The 27,581-nt window shown below is 41.9% G+C and overlaps 1 protein-coding gene across 4 annotated transcripts in view; it reads right to left on the bottom strand.

Annotated features, from left to right (window-relative positions):
- kiaa1522 (KIAA1522 ortholog) overlaps positions 1-23,916 on the bottom strand; it is a 43,941-nt gene extending 20,025 nt beyond the window's left edge. Inside the window, exons 1-2 of one of the 4 annotated variants that reach the window (XM_040019868.1) lie at positions 23,718-23,916; positions 21,968-22,372 (exon numbers count right to left, since the gene is read on the bottom strand). In XM_040019868.1, the coding sequence (XP_039875802.1) occupies positions 21,968-22,199 (232 nt within the window). In that variant the 5' untranslated portion in view covers positions 22,200-22,372; positions 23,718-23,916. Of the gene's footprint in view, positions 1-7,441; positions 11,018-21,967; positions 22,373-22,952; positions 23,561-23,717 lie in introns of those variants that run through there. The other 3 variants (XM_040019866.1, XM_040019869.1, XM_040019870.1) reach the window with 3 other exon arrangements.
- Between the last annotated feature and the right edge of the window lie 3,665 nt (positions 23,917-27,581).

Below are 27,581 nucleotides of genomic sequence, written 5' to 3'. Positions count from 1 at the left end.
TGATGGAGCCCAATAAATAACAATAAAGAATAAGCTAATGCTTCAGCTCATTGTAGGGTATCTTCCTCTCTCTCGTGCTCGCATTTATTAAAATTATCAACATAGGGCAGTATTGGGGGGTGGCAGTTACCTCCTGCCGGTCCCCCTTGGTGGCACCCCTGCTGGCACCTGCCAGTGCTTCCCGTCAGCCTGCTAGTAGGTGCAAGTATATGGTATAAATTTGAAAATCCTTCACAAGTTATCACATTCAAAGATTTTCAGAAAACCTGACCTCTGACCTTGACTTTGAGTTCAAGGTCACTGAGATTCGAAGTTGTCTGAGATTTTTTGTAGATGCATCTATGGTATGAATTTCAAAATCCTACATCGTTCTGAAGTTATCCTCATTCTCAAGTTACTTTCATTCACAAACATGAGTGACCTCACCGCTCACCCATCCGCCAACATGTCCTTTTACAGCTGAGGGGTAAAAACAGCACATTTTTATCCTAACATTCTGTATATGTGGCACAGCACGGGAAAAGAGATTCATGCAGACGCAGGATCCCGACTGTCCACAATAAACAGCCAAGCAATGACACAATCACAAAGAACTGTCCTTTCCAAAATTTCCAGTGTTTTTCACTGTTTGCAAATATCTCTCAAAACTATGCCTGAAAGACTTTAGTTTACTGGACAATTTCTGATGGATAAATTAAAAACAAACAGCTTACTTCTGTTCAAAATGCTCATTCAGTAAAACTCTCAGTTATCAGGGGGAAACCGACACACTCACTGCAGCCACACACACCACAAATTAGCCAATGTATTGCTCTTATTGAGACTGGCAACTTTTGATGATGCCGTGTGAGACTGGACACAGTTTGACATCTTCTAGTTAAAAATTCATAGAAAATACACAGAAACAGATGAATGACATCTGACCTTTTGCATATTAATGTAGTAGTTTTCACATGCTGTCTCACATGTGTCCAACATCAGCAGCATTTATATTATCAATGCTTGGCCACACTTAACTGGATAAGGAGAAGAAATTTAAGTTTGTTTGAGCTGCTGGTGAAATTTTCTTGATGCTTTTGCAAAATAACTCCAAGTTTCTATGTTAGTCCTCTAACTCTGGACAGAACATTCACCAGCAGCAATTGTAGCAGCTTACAAACCAGATTTATTTTATCTACATAAGAGGACAAATCTATATGAAAGAGCCCCTTTCACGGATGATTAACTTGAATTAAAGCCACTGTGATGAAGTTGAAAATTCATCTATTGGCTTGGCAGGACCAGCTTTAATGAAACTGTCACAAGCTTTGAATTAAAGATCGGGCAGAGTGATGTCAGAAAGCGAGGCTTAATGAAAGCATAAAGTATGAGTTTGTTCTTATTTTAAAAAGGTGATCATTAAACCATCAATTCTACAATCACGTCTGAAGCAAAAACACGGACCTCTGAGTTACAATGTCTCTCCCACAAACACCATGGGTTGCATTTGTCTGTGCAGATGAAGACGCTTTGACTGAATTTATGTTTTAATGCATGAACTCTTTCTGCACTGGAAACAGAGGGATCACTCAGCTGCACTGAAGCTACAAGATTTTTAGCAACCCGATGGATTGTTACTCAGAATATACTCAAAAATCCAGAGATGCAGCTCTAACTAACAATGTCAACACTGCTTTTCCTCATAACACATTGAAAGTATTGCCCTTTCTCCAAATGAAAGCAACATTAATTACTCATTAATACATTACTTTAATCACCACTCGTTGTTGGAATAACTGCCATTTCGCATATTCGGTGTAGATACAGTTAAGCATAAGCATTTGTTTAATGTTGTGTTTTTGGACCGCGTGAAACACGACGCCGGTGTTTTTCAAGTTTTTGAAAAAAAGACACCCAACAACAACAAACGGTCAGACGCTGCCTCAGGAAACTGTGTTATTTCAACTCACTTTTGCAGGTTAGACAATTATGAGAAAACTAAAACGGGCCCTAAGCAGTGAAGAACTGCAGAGCCGTGTGAAAACTCTCTGTGGGTTTGTTACTGCAGGGCCTTCTTAGACACGATGCACACCATTTTAGTTATTATTAATGCAGGATTGTAAACGACTGCAGCAGTGATTAGGAAAAAAAGTTGCAAATGAATCTGAGCTAATTAAGTAGAGTAATGCTAGCACGGCTGAAATGACGGCATTTAAGAGCCAATTTTGTCTCCCCCTTCTGGAAGTGAGTGTTATTACATCAGTAACGTGCAGTCCTTTACTTTAAGTAGTAGTTATGAATCTCACGAATTAGGACTGTATCTAAGGACATGTGAAACTTTATTAATGCAATTTGCAACAATTGTGTTTAGTTTTTCTTAAACATCTTGTTATTTTTCTCTGCTACAAGCTCGTTATTCAACTCTCTGCTTCAGAGACAGTGTGACATGTAGTCACAAGACAAGATTTTCAACTGTGATATACATCAGCTCTAGCCAGCGTTGATACTAATATCAGGAAGAGCATCAATCAGTTAGCAATGACTTGAATGTGCCTCGACTTCATGTAAGATTTTGAGATGATCTTCCCCTAAAAGTAACTGCAGTGGTCAGTATTTGTGCAGGGTATTGTTAGGACCTACAACTGTATTTTACAGAGAGCTAGCAGCCCTGAGAATGAGCGAGTGCATAGAAAATGTGTGCTCGTCCCCCTTTACAGAGAACACTGGTATAAATAGTGTATTTCAACTCCAGCCAAACTGTTTTACTGCACAAACTTAACTAAATAGTGATACAAATCAAAACCAACTGCACTTCCTCTCTCTTTTTGCATGCAAAGCATTTGCAAACTGGCTCTATATCAGTTAGCATGCCTGCTTCAAACTATTCTGGAAATGGCATCTAGGGCTAGAAATTTCAGACTTGCCACAATTGTATGTTGCCGAAACTGTCCCTTCCTCAAGGGCGAGAAAACAAACGTTTCTACCGTTAAAGGGCATGGGAGGACGGGCTAAAGGAAGGAGGTAATGATCCGCTTTCATCACTTTTGTGACATTTTGTGCAACAAGTTAAAACATGATGTTACAGGTGGGAAGCTGTGCTGCTAAAACGGGCAGACACTAAAAGGCGGTAATACCTGTGAGAAACAGCGATGAAACACGGGGGTCTGTCTGTCTCTGCAAACTGTACTGACGTGCAGACACAAAGTTGTAGGTAAAGAGGAAAGAGATCTAAGAATGGCAATATCAGCCTGTTTCTCCCCGTTGTTTTTTCTCATAAGGTGGGAAACGCAGCTTCTGAGAGAGCAGGAAAGAAACTGAAAGGAAGTGAATAGATGTGAACTATAAATATAACCTGATCTGTGTAACTTAGCTGCATGTAAACCAGAGGAGATGCACACAGAAACATCAGCACAATGTAACCGATCAGTAGGATCAGATGGGGAGAAGGATAGAGGAGGGATACATAGCGGAGATGAAGAGTCATCTAGTCTTTATCCAACTGTGTGTTGCTAAGCTCCTCTGCAGGGAGTCCATGACTTTGACAGTGGCGCGCAGTAAATGAGATCTTCAAAGGATGACCAGGAAGAAAGCGTCTTAGCCCCGCTTACAGAAATCAAAAGGCTTAGGCAAGCCTTACCCGGCTGGATAATGGAATATGGAATATCACTACCCGCACAAGACAGTTGTAATAAGAATGGGAGGGAAATACACTGGCGGCCTTAGTCACGAATTTATACGATGTGTTCCTCTCTTCTTCTGTCCCAATTATATCCTCTACCAGTATAACCTTCTTTCTATTCTCCCACCCTAATTTTGTCATCTGCGTTCTTTCACTTTTCTGGCCTTTATCAGCTACAACACCACATTCTTTTCCCGTTTTGCCCAGTCCAGGGTAAATATCTGTCCTTTTGAATGCTAAGATAAATAACTCGCCAAGAGTCCAAGGTTAAGAAGATAACCAAACAGAGAGGAGTGAAAGCCGAACTAAGCTTTAGAGGAGTGGTGTGGTTCAAGGATATGTACTGATATTTGAAATTTACAGTAATACCAGTTTGTTCCATGTGTTATTTGACACCTCATCCTAGCGAAGATGAACTCAGACTTCCCCGTGATAAAAGCCAGCTGTGAGGTTCTTCCAGCACAGTGGACAGTTATTAGAAAGTAATATGAAACATCTGCAAGCCCATCAGCAGTCAGTGTGTGTGTGTTTGTGTGTGTATAATTTAACCTAATCCACTGTAGCCACTGCCCTACAGTTGACATCAGTGGATGTACAGTGGATGTGCCATAAATCTGCTACAGCGGCTTTCTTGTAATATGTTCTGTCAGGGTCGATAAAGCCAAGAAAAAAATAATTGAATTACTTAATAACACAGACTGTATTTAAATGATACTAGTGAAAAATGAAACCAAAGCAAAAGTGCCTCAAACCGACATGGTTTATTTTGGTCCCCTGGTTGCAAAAAGAAATCCAGTGGAACGAACACTACATTTATTTTGTAAATTATAATTCCTGTTAAAATCAACAAGTCAGGAAGAACAAGGTATGACTTAAGTGCGTAATTGACTAGTCACTACCCTGTGACTATGCAGTATCCCTCCCTCCCTCAGGTCAAGACTTCACCGTGAGACTTTACTAACCAGTACACGATGCAGTGGTGGCTACATCCATCCTTCCTGTATATAAAACCTCTGTTTCACACTCCTGGGCCGTGTGTGTGTTTAATAATAATAATAATGAATTGCATTTATATAGCACTTTTTGAGACCCTCAAAGCGCTTTACAGTTCCACTATTCATTCACTCTCACATTCAAGCACTGGTGGAGGAACACTGGTACAAGCTACAGTTGTAGCCACAGCTGCCCTGGGGCAGACTGACAGAAGCGAGGCTGCCATATCGCGCCATCGGCCCACTCTTCCTATTCCTCATCACCATCTGTCTTCAGCTGCCTGAGGCCCTCTCGTAGGCGCTTTTGGTGTCCTGACATCAGTGACATGTATGTCCTCCTGTGGCCAGCTTATCATCCCAGCATAGTAATCTGATGACCAGTATGGCATTTGTATTGATAACTCAAATCTTATTACCACCCTTCAGCTTGCTAGTACTTGGAGCTGTCCTGTAACTCCACCCCTTCAGTCTGGATCACCTTCCCTCTCTTTGCAACCATTCAGCCACACCTATCCAGCCTGAGTGACATCCTTATGCCCTTGCTGCACATCCCGGTGAGGTGGATCAGTGAATCAATGCCTTGTTTGTTCCTGGTGTACAGCTTGATGTCATCCATATACAGGAGGTGGCTGATGGTCACTCGACTCGTAAATCTATATCCAGTTTTAGTGATGAGCTGGCTCAAGGGGTTGAGGGCTCTGCAGGACACTGCATATATATTTATCTTGTGCCATGACAAAGCATTTGCCCCTTTCCTGATTGGCTGTTGTTAGTCACAGTTAACTCATGATTTAACAGTATGAGGCAATTACTGTTTCCCACAGGCCCAGGCAGATTTGGATAGTTTTTTTCCTTCAATAAATGAACTCATCATTTACAAATTACATTTTGTATTTATTTGGATTATTTAATTTATCATATTAGATTTTTTTTGACAATCTGAAACATGTAAGTTTGAAAAATAAGCAAAAAACTAAGAACTCAGGATAGGGGCAAATGCTTTTTCTCACATTATGTAGTCTGAGATGTTTAACAGAGTTTGACCAGCTTTGGGAAACATCACACATTCCAGTTGATGACCTTGATCAAAAATACAGAACAAGTGAGGTGGTGTAGGTGTGACATCCAGTCGTTTCTCACTCTGTCGGGTGCCAAAATCCCAGATATAAAGCTCTCAGGTGTTAGATGAAAGCAAGGCAGGGCTCCGGTTTGCAACGTACCCAGAACCACAGAGACAGAAACATAGTTAACCAAGTTCATCTTCTGTGTGTTTCCCTTTTACACCCACAGCACAGAGCTCAACAGTATGCAATACAACCCTCTCTTTCCCTTTCTCTTTCTCTCTAGGCTGTTTTTATTTTGCCTCTTTGTGTTGCAAAGGGCAGCTACAATCACCTCAGAAGCTTCACTTTGACTTGCTCTTGAAAATTGTGGGTTTGTGTGCAGGATGAGTGCTCATGCATAAGTAAATCAGCAGGAATGTAGGAATGCATTCACAGTCTTTCTGAATAAACCCCCCATGAATGAGAACAGGAGAACAGAAGACGATAACCACGCATGCTCGCAAAGACACTGACCACCCTGAGCGCAGACGTGTATGCAAGCACACAGTAAACCACACAGTTTGTTCAAATTTTTAACAGCAACAAGCATGAAGACACTTGAGAGTGGGATGTCTACAAGACTATGAGCCAGCTGCCTTCATAAAGTGTTTTTTTTAGTTTCTGATCTTGCAAGGTCAGCATTGACAATTTAATCTCCCCATAATGAAAAAGACAGGCTCCAAAAGCAACTCCATCCCCCATAGACTCCCATGTTAAACAGCACAAACAACCATGTTTATAGTCTGAAAATATAAATAAATAAACATATTGGTGACTAAATTGTGGAGCCAGACACCAGTCAGTGATGTCACAGTGGATGTGCCCATCTTTTATATACAGTCTATGAAGGAAACCCAGGCTTAGTCAAAATAAAACCATGTGTGTTGTAACCTAACAACCCCAGATCTAGTTTGTTCTTAACTTTAAAAGAAGAATACAGAGACAGAGAAGAAGACGGGCTAAAGTGACCAGATTTTATCAGTCACCATTACAAACAGCAGAATAAAAATAGGACTGGTTCAGGGAAGAAAGCATGAAACACAAAGCCACTCCAGAGGAATAAATAAAAAGATTATGTCATGGCGCCCTGGTGGAAAAACAAATCTCAGTAGCAGAGCGCTATCTGACTATCTATCTGTTTGTGTCAGGGCTGAACCTGTTTGTCACGTTTTTTTTTTCCTTTTTTTTGCTTTGGGGACAGTTAACAGAGACAACGATCAGCGTGGGACAGGCCAAGCTCTATTTTCCACAGCAGGTATAGCGGTCAGACAGTCATAAAATAATCCCCACTCTCAGCCCAAAGATAACACACACACTGAGGGTGGTTCAGGATGGATGGAAGGGTGGGGTAGAGGAGCAGCGAGGAACAAAAAGAGTAAAGTTAGCGCTAAAATAAAACGCTCTGTTAACTTGATCATTTGTCAGCAGGAAAAGAAATCTCCACAACACAAACACAGAACTTTACCCACACACAGTCCTCCTGTGCACACTGGTGCAATAAGCAGGAACCCTTGCAGCTGACTAAGGTGAAGTCAGCATGGGAATATTCACCCTGCACATAAAAAGCTGACTGTGAGAACTACTTTGCACAACCTTGCATGAGTAGCCACAACTAAAAGTCAGCTTCATCTCTTCTCAAACTCCTCCTTCAGTTTTAAAATGACAATAAGCAAATGACAAAACCTTACCTGTTGTCAGTTTGTCCGCGTGCCCAAACAGCCAGACGCCTTTAGGTTTCTCCCTGTTGGGACTCAGGCACGAGGATGGAGAGGAAGATGAGCTTTTTTCTGTCTTCTTCTTCTTCTGGATACCGTTTCCCATTTTTTTTCTTTTTTTTTCTGAGAGAGTGGGGCAGTCCTCTGGCCCCTAGAGTGGCTCTACCATGTTTTCCTCCTGTGACATTACATCTGTATCCTTACTCTTAAATCCTTTCTACTCCAGCATGAGCATACACTCTGAGTCAAAGTCAATAAAGCTCAAATCATTCCTGCTGATTCAGTCCTGCTGACACACACACACATGCCACAGTGTGGACTATCTTTGCTAAAGACCCACTGACACCATTCCTGTGCGACAAACAAAAAAAAGCTCCGTAAATCATAAATGTCCACTCAAATCTGCCGTTCACCACTGCTAGTCAAGCACAGCCACTGAAGACACACTCAGCACTGACAAGCCTCAGTTTGTGGGTGTGTACGTATGTATGCGTGGAATCGTGTGTGTATGTGTGTGTGCCCCTCCCACTGTGATCGCTGTGCTCCAAAGCAGAGGATTCACACAAGCACCACATTAGACTTATTTCCATCATTTCGAGCCTCACACGCAAACAGAAACCAAAAGCTGCCCGATGAGAAGGGTGGTCTGTAGCATTTACTGCCTGGGAATGAGTAACACAGAATAAGTAATAAATACTGAAATAAAGGAAAGAGTGTGGGCTTAGAACAGCATATGGATGCTTAATAATTCAGCCGATCTTGACAGGTGAAGATATTCTGTCTGGCACTCTTTGAAATTCCCCTTCATCCCCCCCCCACACACACAAACACAAACCGAATATAAAAACTATAGTCAGAGGATCAAAGCTTGTTTTGATATGAGATCACTCCGGCTACACTTAGAGGAAATACAAATGCTGAGCCAGACAGATGAGTTACAGAAATAGGGATAATGGGGAATTCTGGGGAAACTAAATCACTTGTGTCGAGTCCAATCTTTTCCTGTAACATCCTCTTCCTCGTTCCCTGTGCTCCCTTTCCCTCTAGCTCCTCCCACCTCCCCGTCTAACCCTAAAAATGAACACCGAGTGATGATTTGGCAGGTTATGTGACTTGGAGTGATGATGTCATGACCTCTGCTGTCACCAGATAGGAATGACACCATTCCCAGAGCCTGTGGATCGATTGCAGTTGTTCAGAAGCAGGTCAGAGAGAAAGGCGTGTGGAAAGAAAGAGATGGTGATGATGAACACCACCATCACCACGTAGCACGGTGCTCCTATCAGGTGAAAGTGAGATTTCGGTGAAGAAAAAATGCGCACTTCTCATGAGCGAAGCCCTGTTCATGCACAGCCCTCCAGCCCTTGCTCCTTCAGATGTGTAGAGAAGAAGATAAAAAAAAAGGCTCCAATAAAAGAAAAAAGCAGATTTACTGTCAGGGGAGGGGGAGCGTGGATGGGGAGAGCTGCTGGGCAAAGAATTTACAATCCCTTCTTTTTCTACAAGAGGAATCGATTTGGCTCTGAGGAGCAGGAGGACTTACTGGGAATTTCCAAATATGAAATATGAATGCTCATGCTATATGTGTGTTAGATTGTGTCTGCATACAGAGGAAGGAGAAAGGAGAGAAGTGCGCTTATGATATCAGCAAGCTTCCTGTTGCAGAGTGTAAAACGATCTTCACTAAAACACTCAGAACGATGTGCTGCCTCCTAATGCATCGCCAACACAACCACACCCAGTGCATCTGCGCTGGTAGAGTACACTGAGCTCCTCGTCTCATCCCTCATAAAACTATGAGATCTCACTCAGGTCACGCACAGGGATGATGCTCTGTAACATGCCTTCACCTGTGAGCAGCAAAGCATAGTGGCAAACGTGCCCTAGATACATTTCAATATGAGCGTGATGAAAGCGTGTGTCAGAGTCAGGAGACAGTTGAGGATCTGACAGTTGAAGGGAACTGAAAAAAGAGAAACATGCAAAGGGGAGTCGACATGCGTGCATGTGCGTACACGTGCGCATGCGCATGCGTACATTAAAGGATATTTGTGTAGAGGAATGCTGTTGTCATGGAGACCATCACCAGAGTCTCAAAACAGGACTAAGGAATCTCTCTTTAAATGTTACTGTTTACACTTTTATTGGTGTGTGTGTGTGTGTGTGTGCATATCTGTCCCATCAAAAGCGCCCCGTCAGACAGCATCTGTTTAAAGAAGTTGCAAATTAAAAGCCTCCTCGTCATGATACGTTGTTGCGCTGTATGACCTTGATCCTATCCCTTCACCGTGGCACGAGCATTTAGAGTGAAATCCTCACGCTCAATAATTCTGCCTACATCAGCCCAGCACTTCCATCTTGTGGCAATGCTCTGCTATCACTATTTAAACCCCTGAGGACAAACAACGCTGGTGTTGCAAAAGCACTCTGTCATTAACATTCAGCTGCAGAGCTGCAGACTAGCAAAGGTGACAGTTTCAGGTATGATCCTGAAGTTCCCCTCTAAACGGTGACATCTGCTGACTAAAAAAGCAGGTGCAACTGAAGTATTTTTCTTTGGCATTGAGCTGATTTCATGAGCACATCGCTCAAGAGTTGTCTGCCATAGTGGATGTCATACAACCACCAGTTGCTTGGGAAACTGTCAGGCAGAGGTTCCTGGATGTGGTTGGGTGAAACCGTTTGTAAAGAAGGTGTTGCACGAAAGACTCCTTATGACTGTTTTTGTTGCTAGCAGATTGCTACGGTTGCCTCTACTTTTTCATGTTTGTTTTCAAACACTTACTAGCCAAGTGGTAGCAAACCTTGAAAAAGGGGGACAAAAAGTTTGTGTAGCACTTTTCACATTTGTACTACAGCTTTCAGAGATTTTTCCTTTTATTTTGTTGACAAGTCTTCCACTTCCTTTCAAAGTACAACTGCAACAATATGCTGGTGTTAGCAGTATCAGGGAGGTTTTTGTCAACTGGTTGGGAAATACATGTTTTCCTTTGTAACTCCCTAGCTCTACTGTCTTCTCCAAATATGGCCATGTCCAGCTTAAAAGATATAAAAAACCGGATGGCAAGTGTCAAAATGTAAAACTCAAGCTTATGGGCAAGTTAAGTAAGAAAGATATCTATTCCTGTGTCAGCCTGCATTCCTGCCAGTCTATTCTTTGCATCACTTTTCATTCTGTTGTCATCAATCTGGTCTAATCATTTTCAATCCTACCTTCTGTGAGCCAATCAGCCTCTATTCTGTGTTTTAAGTGTCAGCTCTCTTCTGCCATTCTGCCTTTTACATTGACTGGAATGACTCGCCTCATTTCATTCTGGTCACCTAGAGATCCTCATTCAAATCTATACCTGCCTCATTTCCACCCCAACCAGTGTCTAGACTCACTGGCATTCCAACGGGACAAGCAAGGTAAGCAGTGCTTGCCGTGTCAAATCTAAAAATAGACATAATTTAAAACTTATCAAAGTAAAGCGATCTCTCTCCTTTCATATCAGACATCACTGTGATAAAGCTCCTCGCCTGCTAGTTATTGTGTGCATGGCAGAGGTGTGGACTCGAGTCACATGACTTGGACTCGAGTCAGACTCGAGTCATTAATTTTATGACTTTAGACTTGACTTGAAAAAATGTTCTAAGACTTGTGACTTGACTTGGACTTTTACACCAATGACTTGGGACTTGAATTGGACTTGAACCGGTTTACTTGAAAAGACTTGATATTTTACCCCAAATATAAAATTTAACATGCATATTATATAGAGATTGAAAATGTGACGTCATTCACGGGTAGAACCGCAAAGGATTCTGGGAACTCGTGGCAAGCGGTACTAGCGCACGCAGGCTTTCAATTAAAATCAGTTATACAGCGATAAAAAGAAACACAAAAATGGCAAGAAGCTGTTGTATTATTAACTGCAATAGCCGGTCGCATGACAGCCACGGGAAGCCGACGGGTAAAGAGATCGGTTGTTATCGGATTACGTCGTTGAAGAGAAATTGTTCGAGCCATGTTTCCGAAGTAACAAAGAGGCGACTGGATTGCAGCCATTCAAAGACAAAATATTACGTCCCAGAACACTCCAGCTCACAGGTTAGTCTGCTCCAAGCATTTACACGAAGGTCAGTCTGCTGTTGTAGTTAATGCCTCATTTTTCTTAAACATAATTGGTGATATAGGTTACAAGCAAGTCTGGCGCTGAACAGAAATTGTCGCGCTATGCTCCTTTGTTTATTGTGCATAAATAGTAAATTGTCCTGACACAATATTGCGTTTCGCTTCTGTTATTATGGTACATTGACAAAAACATATACTTTTATTCACAGGATAAAACAGGTTTTTTGTATCACTAATTGCCCAGTACGATTACAGCATACAATATTACTGTCACTGCTACATTTCTGTGATGCTACCAGAAATTATTTTCACTGCTAATTAATTACCATTGAGCTCAAAGGTCCTATTAATAAACGGTTAAGGAATGTGTATTTATGACGACGATTTGTGAGGCTGGTAAACTTATGATATGTACGATGGTCTTTACTTTCTACACGGTGCATTTCAAGGTCCTGTACCCATCCGTCGGTAAACTGTACCTGGGCTTGTTGCAGTGAACTGAAGTTACTAAACTTCACGAGTGTATGCACTCACTCCAAGAACCGTATAATTATAAATATGCATATAAATATGCTAGGATGAGATAGCTGACTTCATCTAACTAGCAAATGTTTTCCAGGCTACGTTGGTGATGCAGTTTTTTTTTAATGTGTATGATATTTTTGTCATGCGATTTTAAAGCCAGTCCTACAACCGCATCCAAGAATAACATGCAGCTTATCTCAGAACTGTCGGTGAAAATTATTCTAGGAGCTAGGTTTAATTGAGCTGCATTTTAAATCAAATCAAATTCAAAAATTCAAATTTTATTTGTCACGTACACAGTCATACACAGTACGATATGTAGTGAAATGCTTGGACAACTGCTCATGACCTAAAGAAAACAAAAAAGGAAAAGGCTATGAATAAGATAGGAAATAAATATGAAAAATTAAAAAGGGTAAATTTAACTAGGAAGGAATAAAATATAAATTAAGGTTTAAAATGAAATAACTGTACAACACAAATTAGAATGAAGGGTAAATTTAACTGGGAGAATAAGATAAAATATATAAATTAAAGTTGAAAATAAAATAACTGTACAACAAAATACACAATATAGAACTATATAAGAATGTATGAAGAAATATAAATAAATATGTACACAATAACAGCAGCATATACACAATAACAGCAGCGTGATTTAAGTAATGAAGTGAAAACAATGTCCAGAATGTCCAGTGTGTGTGTAAGAACTGTATGTGTGGGTCAGTACTGTGTGGTGGTGTGATTGAGAGACCGTATCGCCTGCGGGAAGAAGCTCCTCCTCAGTCTCTCTGTGTTGGTCTTCAGGGAGCGGAATCGCTTTCCTGACCTCAACAGAGAGAACAGACTGTTGTTGGGATGGCTGAGGTCCTTCACGATCTTCCTGGCCTTGGTCCAGCACCGCCTGCTGTAGATTGAGTGCAGGTCAGGGAGCTCGGAGCGGATGGTGCGCTCAGCTGATCGCACAACCCTCTGTAGAGCTCGTCTGTCCTGCATGGTGCTGTTCCCGAACCAGGTTAAGATGTTTCCCGTCAGGATGCTCTCTATGGTGCAGGAGTAAAAGTTCCTGAGCACCTTGGAGGGCAGTTGGAAGTCTCTCAAGCGTCTGAGGTGGTAGAGACGCTGACGGGCCTTTTTCACCACGGTGTTGATGTGACAGGACCATGACAGGTCCTGCGTGATGTGAACTCCGAGGTATTTGAAGCTGTCCACTCTCTCCACTGGGCACTCGTTGATGACAGGGGTCTGGTAGTTCCTCTCCTGCTTAGTGCTGAAGTCCACTATCAGCTCCTTTGTCTTACTGACGTTTAGAAGGAGGTTGTTCCTCTGGCACCAGTTCTCCAGATTCCTAATCTCCTTCAGGTAGGCCGTCTCGTTGTTATCAGAGATCAGGCCCACCACGACGGTGTCGTCAGCAAACTTGATGATGGTGGTGGAGCTGGTAGTGGCCACACAGTCATATGTGTACAAAGAGTACAGCAGGGGGCTCAGAACACACCCCTGGGGGGCTCCAGTGCTGAGAGTGGTGGAGGCTGAGACATGTCCGCCCATCCTTACTGCCTGTGGTCTGCCAGTTAGGAAGTTGGAGATCCACTGACACATAGATGAGCTGAGTCCCAGATGCTCCAGCTTGGTGGTGAGTGTGGAGGGAATTATGGTGTTAAATGCAGAGCTGTAGTCTATGAAGAGCATTTTAACATAATTCCCCCTTCTAGTGTCCAAGTGAGTGAGTGATGTGTGGAGGAGATGAGAGATGGCATCGTCTGTGGAACGATTTGGATGGTAAGCGAACTGTAGTGGGTCCAGTCTGGTAGTGAAGAAATGATGAAGTCTCTGACCAGGCGTTCAAAGCACTTCATCACTACTGAGGTGAGGGCTACAGGGCGATAGTCATTGAGAGAAGCAGGGTGGGGTTTCTTCGGGACAGGAACAATGATGGACTCTTTGAAGCATGTGGGGATCACCGACTGAGATAGAGAGATGTTGAATATCTCAGTGAACACAGGAGCTAGCTGGTATGCGCAGTCTCTTAGGATACGACCTGGGATACCGTCTGGTCCTGCTGCTTTCCTGGTGTTCACTCTCTTGAAGGCTCTCCTTACTTCATGCTCGGAGATGACGAGGTGCAATTTCACAATTTGTGTATATTTTCTAAGTTCACTATTTTGTCATGTGTTGAGAAAAACACAGATTTAAAAATTACATGGTCTAATATTTACATTTAGCATATAACTGCAACATGCTTTTTTTCGTTTTTTTTTTTTAAAGACTCGAAAGGACTTGAAATTCAAAATTTCAGACTTGTGACTTTACTTGGACTTTTACACCAGTGACTTGAGACTCGACTCTGACTTGCCTGACATTACTTGAGACTTGACTTGAGACTTGAGGATAAAGACTTGAGACTTACTTGAGACTTGCAAAACAATGACTTGGTCCCACCTCTGGTGCATGGAGCCTTGAGCTGCGCTTACGTAACAAAGACGTAACAAAGATGTGCACGGATGACGCAAAGTGCAGCAGATCAACAAAGACAAATGGAATCGCTGTAATTTACAAGAACTGCAAATATGTTATAGGATTTTCTATGCAAACCTTCGTATGCAGTGGAGACGCAACGTTCGTTCAGTCCCTCCTGTGGTCACACAAGGCTGGTTTCAAAAGCGACTCACTCCCCATTAGCTCCCTTGTCTCAACCACGCACCCAACTGTACAGCAGAAAAAAACATGTTTGCAACCGGGTTGAGGAAACTGTTTTATTCTTCTACACTTAATTTACGCCTTTGAGAAAACAAATAATTTTTAATAAGTTGACATTTTTTAAGGCTTTAATGTCACGGTGGCTTTGAGCTTGATCTGTATATAGTATTCACTGCACAGCAAGCTACATTTATTTTTGCCTAATAATTCCATTAAGAACGCTTCAAAGGGTATTTTATTTACATGTCAGCAGACATCTGTCCGATTCACCTGTGCAGTTTTCGTATGTACCTTGCCTATCAAGCTAGCTAGCATCAGCCGATAACCTCTTAACTAAATATGGCCAAAAAACAAGACTGTGACAACCTTGAAGCCAGGCGCAAGGCTTCAAGATGTTTATCCACAAACCAGTGCTTACATTCATGTTTACTGTCATAATGCACAATCTAATATTTTTCAAAGCACTTTACACCCCCCAAAAATGAAATAAAGTGAAATAGGGGAGCCGTGTACAACTTTTCAGGAGTGGAGATATGAAGATAACTTTTATTTTTTGTGAACTAAAGAAAGTTACGACCTGCGCTTCATATGGAAACACAGCTAGCATTAGCAAGTAAACCAGCTTCAATGATTTGTGCTGGTAACAGATAATTTACTAGATATTTATTGAACTATAGTGGTAGCCAGAAAAGAGTGCAGAAAGGTGAACATGTCCATGTAGCATACAGACAGACAGCACAAATGTCTCTGCTTGCCTTTCTGTAAGAGTCAACACATGCCACTGCTAGAATAGTTGGTGAAGCAAAAGCTCTAAACAACTAAAACTTGGTTCTTTGGTCAAATTTATGAAATAACTAAATAAAAGGTTAACATTAAGCCCAGTTAAGCCCAGGCCAGTTGTGTGCTATTTCACATATACTAGAGATAAGAGTATAGTGATTAATTTGTACATGTTTGTTTGCTGAAAGAAAACCAGTGAAAGAAAAAGAAATGGAATTCACCAATTTTGACAATTCATTGAACCAAACAGAACTTAATATTCAAAAGCAACATTATGCTGGTGTTGATTTCTCCAGTACAAAGTCTGTGTCATATTAGAATTTCATTTGGCTTTATATGTAGGAAACAAGTATTTTATGTACTCTCATCACTTATGCTTATTTTCCTCATGGTTGGAGATATTAAGTAAATATCAAGCTCACACAAGCGTCGTGGAAGTGGACCTTGTAAATTGTTTGAGAAGAGTTGGGAGTTTCAAAGAAATACTTGGCAGGTGGTTTGATGAATCATCTTTTTAAAACCAAACCACGTGCTAACTTTAACAACAAAGCATGGGATGAATAATTAATCTCAGCAAAAACAAGCTACACTCTGAAAACCAACAGGCAGTCAGCGTAGCAAGCTAAGTAGTTAGCATGTCTTAGTCAAAGTCGCTATGAAAAAGACCTGAACCCACAGTGTATTTCCAGATCAACATTTGTCAAGCACAAGTGCCGATGTGGGATAGCACAACCTGACAACACTGCAGCCTGGTAAATATCTAAGCTTGAACCACAAGAAGCTGGCAAAAGCCTAGATTAGAAACAAACATTGGTGACATTAGTTATTATTCCAAGGTCTTTCATCAAGTGAAAGTTATCAGAACTTTATAGTCCTTAATTTACTCGAGGCTCGCTGAGTTCTGAGTTGTGCTATCATTGTCTTCTTCTCTTCACAGAAATAAAAATGGACAAAGACGCAGCTGTATCCTGTAAACAGCTTTCAACAGGTGTATCTGTTACAACATATTACATAACTGAACCACACACACACACACACACACACACACACACACACACACACACACACACACACACACACACACACATATTCTTGAGGGTAAATCAGTTGTATTTCCCTGTATATACAGATGCCCACTCCCTTAGTCCCACAGTGATGTCTTCCAGCTGCTTCCCCACCACATCAAACACACTCCATGTCCTATAAAACAACCATTACCTTTTATTCCATAAACATAACCCCTGCAAACACATCGGATAATGATCACAAGTAATTTTAGGAACCTCTTCCTACGTACATATAAATGCATTGATGTGACCTGCATGGGAATTCACAAGGAATGTGAACCTCTAAAGAAAATATGAGGTACGCTTCACCTTAACCACGACCTGAAAATGCTTAATGTTTCACGACAACATCACCCTATTATTGCTGCCACAGCAACGCGTTCCTCACAGTGTTGCTGCCTAGGAGACGTTTACCTCAGCGACATGGCTTTAGGTCTGTGGCGATGGATGAGGTATCTGCTTACCCAGGTGAAATTACCACACACTCATCAAAGTGTGTGCGCATTGGTGATGAATGATGTTCGAGGGGGGACGCAGTGGGGATGCATTAAACTTTCACACCCTCTCGTTGCCCGACACTCACTGCCTTCATCCTGTCAAACTGCATTAAACCAGCCCTGAGTTGTGGCCTGTAATAAAGCGTGGGCTGTATACAATGTTCTCAATGTAATGAGATGTTTGCTCTTCTATTACCCTGCTAGGTCTGTAATCTACATCCCAGTTTGTGAATCTACACACCCTGACTGTATTCTGTGATGTGGCAGCCGAACACACACATATAAACCCGTAGCAGATCCAGAAACTCAAGTACTGAGTGGGCTCCATTGCAAACACATTTAGAAGGCCACATGAAAAAAAAAGAAAATAAAAAGGAAAGGCTCACACGGGGCTGTACACATGCAGAAAACAGTGACTGCACACACAGACACACTCGTGTGGAATCCCGGGGACTGCGCAAAATGACCTCACAGCACAAAAAGCCAGCAACCAAAGATGGGCTGTGCTGGACAAAGCAGGTAGTTGCGGGGGGCTCTACTCAACCTCGAATGTGTGTGTGTGTTTCTTTGTGGAGGTGATGTAATGAATGTTGGCGCCGCCCTAAGCCCAGCAATATGCCGCTGACACACAAACACAGAGATACCCTCTGATACAGGGCAGCTCTCGGTCACACGCCCTCACACGCAGCTCAGCAGACGTCCAACTATAAACACATGCTGACTGCACAGTAACAATCAGCGAAGGCCAACACACCCACAGTGGTGCTGAAAAGAGCGTTAAGCAATCTGAGAAGTGATTAGAAGATAGAAATATTCTTTAACGAGTGTGAAAAGAGGCTGAAAAACCTAGGAGACACAGAGATGTGTGTGTCTGAGTGCATGTGTTTGCATGTGTGCTGAGACGTTGCTCTAATTAAAAAAGCATTGAGAGAGTGTTCCCGAAGAGTCCTCTCAAGGCTGAATGGAGCTTTGTGATTCGTTGTAATCTCTCCTCTACATCACATAACTCTAGGCCCAATCTGGCATCCAGGCTAACACACACACACACACACACACACACACACAATCCGCTGTGATACAAGACTCCCAGGAATTCAGCACATCAAAGACAGTTTTGTTTTTCTGTTTTTTTTAAGAAGAAGAGGAGTCTCTGTAAAATGTAGCCAGCAGTCGGTGTTGAACTGCAGAGCGCTCCCTTTCAGAGGAGACGGTCTGAATCAGTCATGCACGGATGACGCAGCTAATGTAAACCAGCAAAGATGTAAGTGTGCCGCACATAACAAAGATGTGCACGGATGACGCAAAGTGCAGCAGATCAACAAAGACAAATGGAAACACTGTAATTTACAAGAACTGCAAATGCGTTATGGGATTTTAAGCAAACGTTCGTATGCAGTGGAGACGCAACGTGAGACTGGTTCGTTCAGTCCCTCCTGCGGCCACACAAGGCTGGCTTCAAAAGCGACTCACTCCCCATTAGCTCCCTTGTCTCAACCACGCACCCAACTGTACAGCAGAAAAAAACATGTTTACAACCGGGTTGAGGAAACTGTTTTATTCTTCTACACTTAATTTATGCCTTTGAGAAAACAAATAATTTTTAATAAGTTGACATTTTTTAAGGCTTTAATGTCACGGTGGCGTTGAGCTTGATCTGTTTATAGTATTCACTGCACAGCAAGCTACATTTATTTTTGCCTAATAATTCCATTAAGAAAGCTTCAAAGGGTATTTTATTTAAATGTCAGCAGACATTTGTCCTTGCCTATCAAGCTAGCTAGCATCAGTCGATAACCTCTTAACCAAATATGCCCAACCAACAAGACTGACAAACTTGAAGCCAGACACAAGGCTTCAAGATGTTCATCCACAAACCAGTGCTTACATTCATGTTTACTGTCATAATGCACAATCTGATATTTTTCAAGACACACTACACCAATAAAAAACCGAAATGAAGTAAGTGGGGGAGTGGTTTACAACTTTTTAGGAGTGGAGATATGAAGATAACTTATTTTTTGTGAACTAAAGAACAAGAGCATGACAATAATGTGAAAACTGCGCCCAGGACAAAAACAAACAGGGCAACTCTTTGCCCTTTAAAAAACAGACAGCATGCCAGCACAAAGCCAGGGAAGAACCAGGAATGATGCTGGATGTATGTGCACCTCAGCCCTGCAACAAGACTTTAGTTTAGTCGGTAAGAGAAGCAGTGAAGTGCAGTTAGCTTCTAGCCTCCATTTTTACCCGCACTTGTTTCTACAGTGAAATTACGCTGGTGGTCACTTTAACGCTTCTTTGAGATTCAGTGTTGCATTGTGTTCAGACATAATCACTAAAACAAAGACTGTATGTATGTTCATTAAGATGGCAATTTGTGTCAGTGTGCGGCACTGTAACCTTAGTATTATATTATTAAATGTTACATAGTAATGCAAACATAATGTAACATTATTTTCCCCAAGCAGTAATTAAGTAACATAATGCGTAACAAAAGTAACAAGTAATGTGTATTATATTGATTTTATTTCATTTTATCTTCAGGTCTTGGCAGATGGCCGCCCCTCCCTGAGCCTGGTTCTGCTGGAGTTTTCTTCCTGTTAAAAGGGAGTTTTGTGTGTGAGTGCACTTTTCTTGGTGGAGACTGATTTTTTGTTTCCTCGGGTTGAAAAAGTCACCTAGCTGGTTCTGAAAGAATGAACTGTTGTGAAAGAAAAGTAAAGGTGCAATGCACCGATTACTGACAGTTAGGAGACCAAGTGCCAAAGAAAACAAAAGCAGTTCAAGTCTAACGATGTGTTCATGCACACACAACCACAGGTGAGACAGAAAGCACTTGCAGTTCATGCTTGTGAAACAGCACGACTGTTTTTTTCCCCTTAGAATAAGATGGAAGTGCAGAGGCCTCAGACCCCCTGTGCATGGTGAATGCATGTGAACTTTGAATAGATGCTGACTAATTTAAACCGCTGCTTGAGCAATGTTTGGAGGATTAGAACAGGGAACTATGTCCTGTCAATGCTCCAATTTCTGCTTTTCAGATATCATGGATTTCTTTCAAATGAAACTTTCAGATGATAACAAACACATGTGCAGCTGCATTACGATCCCACTGTAGTCCATCTTAACCAACTGAACTCAAAGAGAACACAGCTAGTGAACACAAAGCTGCATCAATATGTGTGCTCATTTTCTGTTTGCAATCTGAGTCTTCTCATATTCACATCACTCCCTTTTTAGCCTTTATAATGGAAAAAAAACATGATGCCAAAACCAGGGTTCCCACACATTCTTCGCATCAGCCTTTGACCACATCCTTTGCACGGGAATTATTAGCACTACTACAAGTTAATCTTTGCTTTCAAATGAAGTCACTGTCTGTTACCCATCCTGTAGTCATAGTTCTCCACGGATGTGACAAAACCATAGCATTAGGCACGGTAAGGGATTGTGGAAGCCTTATTTAGGCAGAAGAGGCACAAAAACCACAAAGGAGGTGACCAAGAAAGTTTAAAAGACTCAGAATCTGGGTTTCCAAGACTTGCTACAGTAACACACACAAGTGCAATGACAGAGGAGAAATGGATGGGTTTAGAGGTGGAACAAAAACAGGAAATGGGAACTGTGGGTAATCTCTGTGCTGTAGAGCAAGCAAACAGTGAGTAAACAGAAGAGAGGGGATTAGACCCCGGAGTCAGACTTTGTGTGTGTCGGTTTTGCCAGGTTTTAAATCTACAGACTGATGTCCCGATGATAACAAAATCTCTTGTAACTTTCCATCTTAATCTCAAAGTCAACATTCCTCAAAAACACATCATGACCATGAAGTCTGCGGTCATGACAAACAAAACAGGACAAAATTATACGGCAGACTCACCAGACAAACCAAAAGTGGCTTCAAGATGCTGAGCCTTGTTTTTTTCCCCCTACGTCACATAAATTCACAAAAAGGGTTATCTCAGCACACTTTAGATTATAAGGTAAAGAATTCTCTCTGACACTTTCTGGCATGTTCACCAATGTTGAAAGGTGCTTTTGCACTAACCAATCAGCAAACAAGGGGGTTTGTGCCTCAAGCCAACCAGACTTTGAGTAAAAACAAAAGTAAACACACAGTGAAAGAAAAAGTAACTCGGACTAATATTTTGCTGGTTGAAGGCTCTGCTTCCAAACAGGGACTTTATCAGTCCTTGTAAGTTAAAACAGTCCTCTCTGCCTTTCTAGGAACAATAACACTACTTCAAATGGTAGCAACAGGGAGTCCACAAGCTAGCAGCTAACCGTCTCAAGCTTCAGATGGGATTTTTTTGTTTGGTTTTTGTTTGTCTCTGGGTTTGTTTGGTTTGTTTTTTTCCAGAAAACAGCATGTTGCTATGGTAACAAGGGAAAGTTACATGCCGTAAAACCAAAACGACGAGCTAAACGACGATAAAACACTACACGGATTTGAGGGGAACTGCAGAGTCTGTGTAGGTTTGTCACGACAAGCAACATCTTATAATCGAACAACAGAAACATAATCTGATCCACTGTTAGTGCAAACATATAATTAGAGTATAAATGCTGCTTACAATCATAAATGCAAACTGTACTAGAAATAGGAAATCATTCTGATTTAAAGCTATCAATCCTCGTGTGATGAACAATATTTATTTTATCTTCTATTTTAAACTATTTAAATTAAATATTAAGAAAACATTTATTCAAAATCTTTAAATGTCCCCCAGCAAACTGTTTATGAGCTAGAATTTCTTCTAGTCTTACTGTGTTTGGCGACACTTAAAAAAGGTCAAGTTCAAAATGACTCCTCTCTCACCTTTTGCAGGCTCATGGTTCTGGTGTCCCAGTTTGGCATCTGTCACAGCACTCCCATTGCGGTTCAGTCCATTGCCGGCGTTCTTTTTCCGCCGGCTCCCCTTTAACCAGCTGAAGGCGCCTCCAAGGGAGCTTCCTGGCTTCCTCTGCCCACGCTGAGCCTTCGCCTCACGGGCTAAGATCTCAGTGATGTCCCTGGGCACCAGGTCACCTGTAGACCTCCTCCGGGACATCCTGGAGGTTGGTCCTGGAGGCTAAGGAACTGTACCTCCACCTGGATCAAGGCGTCTTACTGTTTGTCACAGGACCTGGACCTCCCTGGTATGTCGGGTTTGATGAAACCTCCCTTCCCTGTTTGGCCTCTCTTAGTGTCCGTTTATCCTTTCCTCCCCCCGTCTGTCACCACCTGGGACAACAATGAGATCAGCAGGATGAGAGAAAGAGCGCAGAAGAGAAATATATAAAAATAGGCTGGAAATGAAAGTCAGAGGGAGGACAGAGTGGCATGGGAACTCAACAGAGGAACAAAGTTAAGGCTGGGTTAATGAGAATATCCAAACCCAGTCAAGATGATCAGGAATGGAATCGAAATAAAACATAAACAGAAAAGAAGAGAAAACAAGAAAGTATAACCGTGAACCGAGAGTATTTCTACGGTGTTCTCCCAAAGTTTTCCTGTTACTCAGTCGCCCCCACTCTCCCTTTTCTATTCTCTCACTTTTCTTGTATATGTCCTGGCCCTACGGGAGCTCCAGACCTCTGCAGCGTCTCTGTATGTGTGTGCATGCATGTGAGCCATGTGGTTCACATCAGCAGAAAAGTGCGTACGGCTGAGTTAGAGAAGAGAAAGAGTGGAAGAAAAAGTTTAAAAGTCAACTATTTCTTTTACTTTAAAAAGAGATACACACAAACAACACACACGCACACACACAAGCTTCCTCTACGTGTTGTCACATTAACAAACAATCAAACATTTGTAAACTTACAGCGTGAGCGTGCTGTCCTCTCCTCTGCTCCACTCCTTTCTCTCCGCCTGAGAACAGCTTTACAGAGCATGTGTGTGTCTGTGTGTGTGTGTGTGTTTAGCACAGTGAATGAAGCTCCATGCTCTCTGAACACAGTCCCTCCCTCTGTATCGGAGCCAGCCTCTCCTCCACCCTCTTACAGTGCTGGTAGGAGTGAGCCATTACAGCGCTGCTTGTTCCTCTTCATGTTCATAGCCAACTCTCACATTTTAGCTCTCGTGTTGAGTCCTTTACTTGAAGCTGCACAGTTAGGTTTCTTTCTGTCTTTCCTCCCAGCCTCGTTTCTGTGGATCAGGTTCAGTCGTCTCCCTCTGGAGAGGAACCCTGGTGTGATGATCCATCATTGAAGCTTTGAAACAAAAATACACCCTTTGGAGCAGTGTAACCATAAATAGAGCGCTCAACACTACTGTGCCTCCTTCCTGGGCTTCATTTTGTCTTATTTATTTGGAGAAAAGGAAAGCTCCATGGGGAGACTACCGAACAGTCACCTGTCAAGGGTGAAGTGATTCAGCCGTTTCACATGAAAGACAGGGTTTCTCTTTTCTACCTCTTTCTGGCCAGGTAGAAACTTGACACCACTTGTTAAATGTGACACACACACACACACACACACACACACACACACACACACACACACACACACACACACACACACACACAGAAATTAGGGCAATAAGGCAAGTCACTGGGGAGCACCTTTAAGCAGCATTCAGCTGTACTCACCTCAGAAACCTGACCTGAGCTTCAAAATTCACTGTGGTGGGGAACGAGCCGAGCCGACAACAGCATGTTGTCGTGTTGTGGGACTGGCTCGTCTGGTTTGAATGTGGAGGAGACCCAGTAGGGTAAGGAAGAGGAAGCAGAAGGTGGTGTCGCAGCCTTCTGGGAACAGACTGAGGCAAGCCTGTGACTGCAGTCTCGCATGCATCTGGTTAATTGGCAACAAGGGAGTTTACTGTAATTTTGGCATTTTATACTATGAGCACCCAAACCAACCTTTTGTATTTTGTAGCCTGTAACTCACACAAATACTCATCATCATCAAGAGTAAACATGCTGGTTAGAGCAGAGATCCAGCAAAAACATCACTTAATACATCCCATGCTAAACACAGATATAATTGTGATGCAGATCTTAGAAAGCTCCTCAGGTACACGTGTACACGCAAGTAGCCCAACAACACGGGATTAAAGTCTTTCTTATTCACATGGTCGGTCTCATCATGAGCTGTGGGCCACGGTCTTGATTTAGCTCCTGAGATGAGGCAGTTAAATTACCTGTCTCTTGGGATTCCTGGGTTATTTCTGGCACACGATCTAAAGATATCGCTGTCAGTCAGCTTTTTTTTCTTTCAGCACATGGTTCTCATATTTAACAGCTTTAATGACCGTCATCCCTCAAGCCGATCATGTACTGTCAGCGCTCGTCAGAGGTCTTTCTCTGTCTCACATCATGGAAAAGAGCGAGCCAAAAGTAAATTAAAACATGTGGAGGGAATTTGCTTTGAGGCACCGTGTCACTTGTGTTGCAGTAAAGACAGGGTGGCAGTCGGTTAGCTGTTCTCAAAAATTCGACCTGTGTGCCGGTTATGAATGTGAGATGATTCATGGTGAGGTTTTGCTTGGTGAGTGTGTGTGAGAGGGAGAGAGTGGTGGAGGGGTCCATGCTGGATGTGTGTGTTGGAGTCCTGGGAGGGGTTAAAATGAGTCATCGTTTAGTTCACTCAGGCCTAACAGATTGAAATGTTTTAAGGTTTCTATGGCAATTCAAGAGAAAACAGTTACCCTCAATATGTCTGCAAGTGGGCTACGGAGCGCCTGCGTGAAATGTGCATGTGCAGTAAAAATCATTAACCACGAGAACATCATGATCCTGCTGGGTAATGTGTCACCTATCCTCCCTCATTGTGTTCCCATATGTAGCTCTCTGTGTAACAACTGCAGCTACATATGCTCCGCTATTCTTTAACAAGCATTACAAGAGACAAGTGAAGTGATGATGGTCTTACTCGAGGTCTCAAAAACTCATAATGTTATGGCATTAAGGGCAAAAAAGCTTAAGTTGAAACAATTTGTTTAAATGTAATATTTTTACAATTCATTTTACTCTTTTATATATGCTGAAAGAGTAAATCCACTTCTGTATTCCTCCCCAGTGTTGGGAGTTAACTCGCTCGTTACATTACTAGATGTATTAATTACGTTACAATAACAGTTGTGTCATTTCTTGAATGACATAACAGATCATCATGAAAATGTTGTTCCAGGATCAACATTGCAAGTGACCAATCACATTGTTGTGACGTTATTCTTTTGTGCGCCAAGCCATTCGTGCATTTATGAAATTCCAATGTTGCAAGGACAATATCAATTCTGCTTAGCGTTTATTAAAGGGTTAGGGTCAGGGTCCGTTGATCGGCGGACAGAGGCGGTTTCTCGCAGCTTAAGTACAGTTTTTTGTTTTACGGTATTTTTTCCCGAAGTCGCAAAAGTATGACGTCACAACATTCTGATTGGTCACTTGCAATGTTGATCCTGGAACATTTACTATGATGATCTGGGAACAACACCAACGACGATATCAGATCGTGCCAGGTGGGGGACGGTTTCTGAATGCAGTTTGAGATGTGACGAGAAGAGATGCACTCTGGTACTTTAAATAGATGTGTATTTTTAGCTTTCACTGGACAAGCACTGCTTTCCTTGCTTGCCCTGAGAGAATGCTACTGGTATAGAGTTGCATCTTACTCAAAATGACTTCTAAATATGCAACTTAAGTGTAAATTATTTTGTTGAATTGTTTTGTAGAAATGGAACACCAAGAGGAGACGTTTATTAAACACTATAGCAGTATATAGATATTGGAAAAAGTTTTGGAAGCTACTTTTTAATTTCACAGTTGCACAACACTTTGTGAGTGACCTGTGTGTATGTGTGCGAGTGTTTATGTTGGATGTGACTGAAAGGAGGCTGCAGGCAGGAAATCCATACTGCCGGTTGGGATAAGCCCAGCTCTCTCGACCCGGCATTATCATTCTCGACCTGCTTTTGTCCTGCGACAGACACATTCTTTCTGCACCGACTGTTTCTCTGTTTCTATCCAGTTCTCAAACAGGCATATACAACATTTAAATGCACAAAATAAAACCAAACACCAAAATAGGTCTTAACTACTCTAATCTAACATGTGCATTTCCGTCATCTAGGAATACATTTCTAGGAATTAATTTAGAAGTGAAAAAGACCAAAAAAAAGTCCAAATACATTCCACAGTCCAATTATTTATAACATCAACCAGCTAAGATGATGTTAAGCCATGAGGACAGAGAGAGAATTGTGATAAGTAATAATAGTTTTAAAGCATGGGGAGAGATTCCAGGTTGATACTCAGCTGTGAAGGGAGCAGAAGGGATTCCTCTGTACAGAGGAAGCTTTGTCTAACCAGTCTGGTTATAATAGAAGTCAGAGACTCTGTTGGCAATGAGTTCAGTTTGATAAGGGATTTTGGAAATAAAGAAATTTAAGCTGAGAGGGGAAAAGTGCAAAGAAAAAGAAGGAGAATGTAATAAAAATGCTGGTTTTCTCTCTCCAGGCATGTCTCTTTTCTTCTTGGACAACTTGCTGTTACAACCCCACTCTTATGTAGGCAAAAAAAGACTGGGTTATAAATTGTAAAAGCTAGAGGAAGCTGCCCATTTTACTGCCTCTAAATGCAAAAGGAAAGTACCAGAAATATCACTGAGTCATGTCATACAGGGTTGAACCTACTGAAAATGAAGCTGGAAGAGTTTATTGTGCCTCTGGGAAACACTTTTTTAGAGTTGAATGATGGAGACAGTCAGGTCAAAGAGGGGTCATTTCGAAAAACAGTGAACCTGAAAGAAATCAGTTTCTCAGTGCTGCAGTGTGGATATCTGTATTGTCATTATTATAAATGACTGTCACTGACAGCGTTTAAAGGATTTACTTCTGTTTCATGCCTTATAGAGATGAGGAGGTGAGAGGAAGCATGTAAAGATGACCAGTTTAAGCTGACATGACCCTTCTTGAATACACAAACATGGCCATGGGTTAAGCAAATTAAATAAATGGCAGATGGTAAAATAATAAAACACGATCCAGGCAAACACACAAAGCTCTGCGTGTCCAACGTCAGGAATAATGCTGTTTTTGTAGTTTTCAAAGTATTTCTCAGAATCTGGAAGCAGTCAGAGCCAAAACACACTGGCTGTGTACTGAGCCATCTGGCCTGCAATTCATACAAACGCACATACAGAAAAACACACTTACATGCAGAATTGACTCAAATAATAACACCCAATTTTCTACTTTTTGTTCTATTTTTGTTTCAGCTTTACTGCCCCATGAGCACGCTACTTTAACTGAGTTACATTAGAAAGCAACACTTTTTCATTCTCCTTATTTTCTGGCATCAAGTTTTTCTGAACTATTTTTTACTGTTATTTTTGTCCTCATTTTTCCTTGTGTGTTTTTACTGTTGCATCACATTTTGCACGCAGAATATTGCAGCATTAACCTCAATATGAAGGCTTTTTAAATGAGATATTTGTAAGGATGAACTACTCCT

Source organism: Simochromis diagramma, unplaced genomic scaffold (genome assembly GCF_900408965.1).
Source record: "Simochromis diagramma unplaced genomic scaffold, fSimDia1.1 OVJJ01000753.1, whole genome shotgun sequence".
Taxonomy (NCBI): Eukaryota; Metazoa; Chordata; class Actinopteri; order Cichliformes; family Cichlidae; genus Simochromis; species Simochromis diagramma.
Note: the sequence above shows the minus strand (reverse complement) of the source record. Positions and strands in the feature narration are given on the sequence as shown.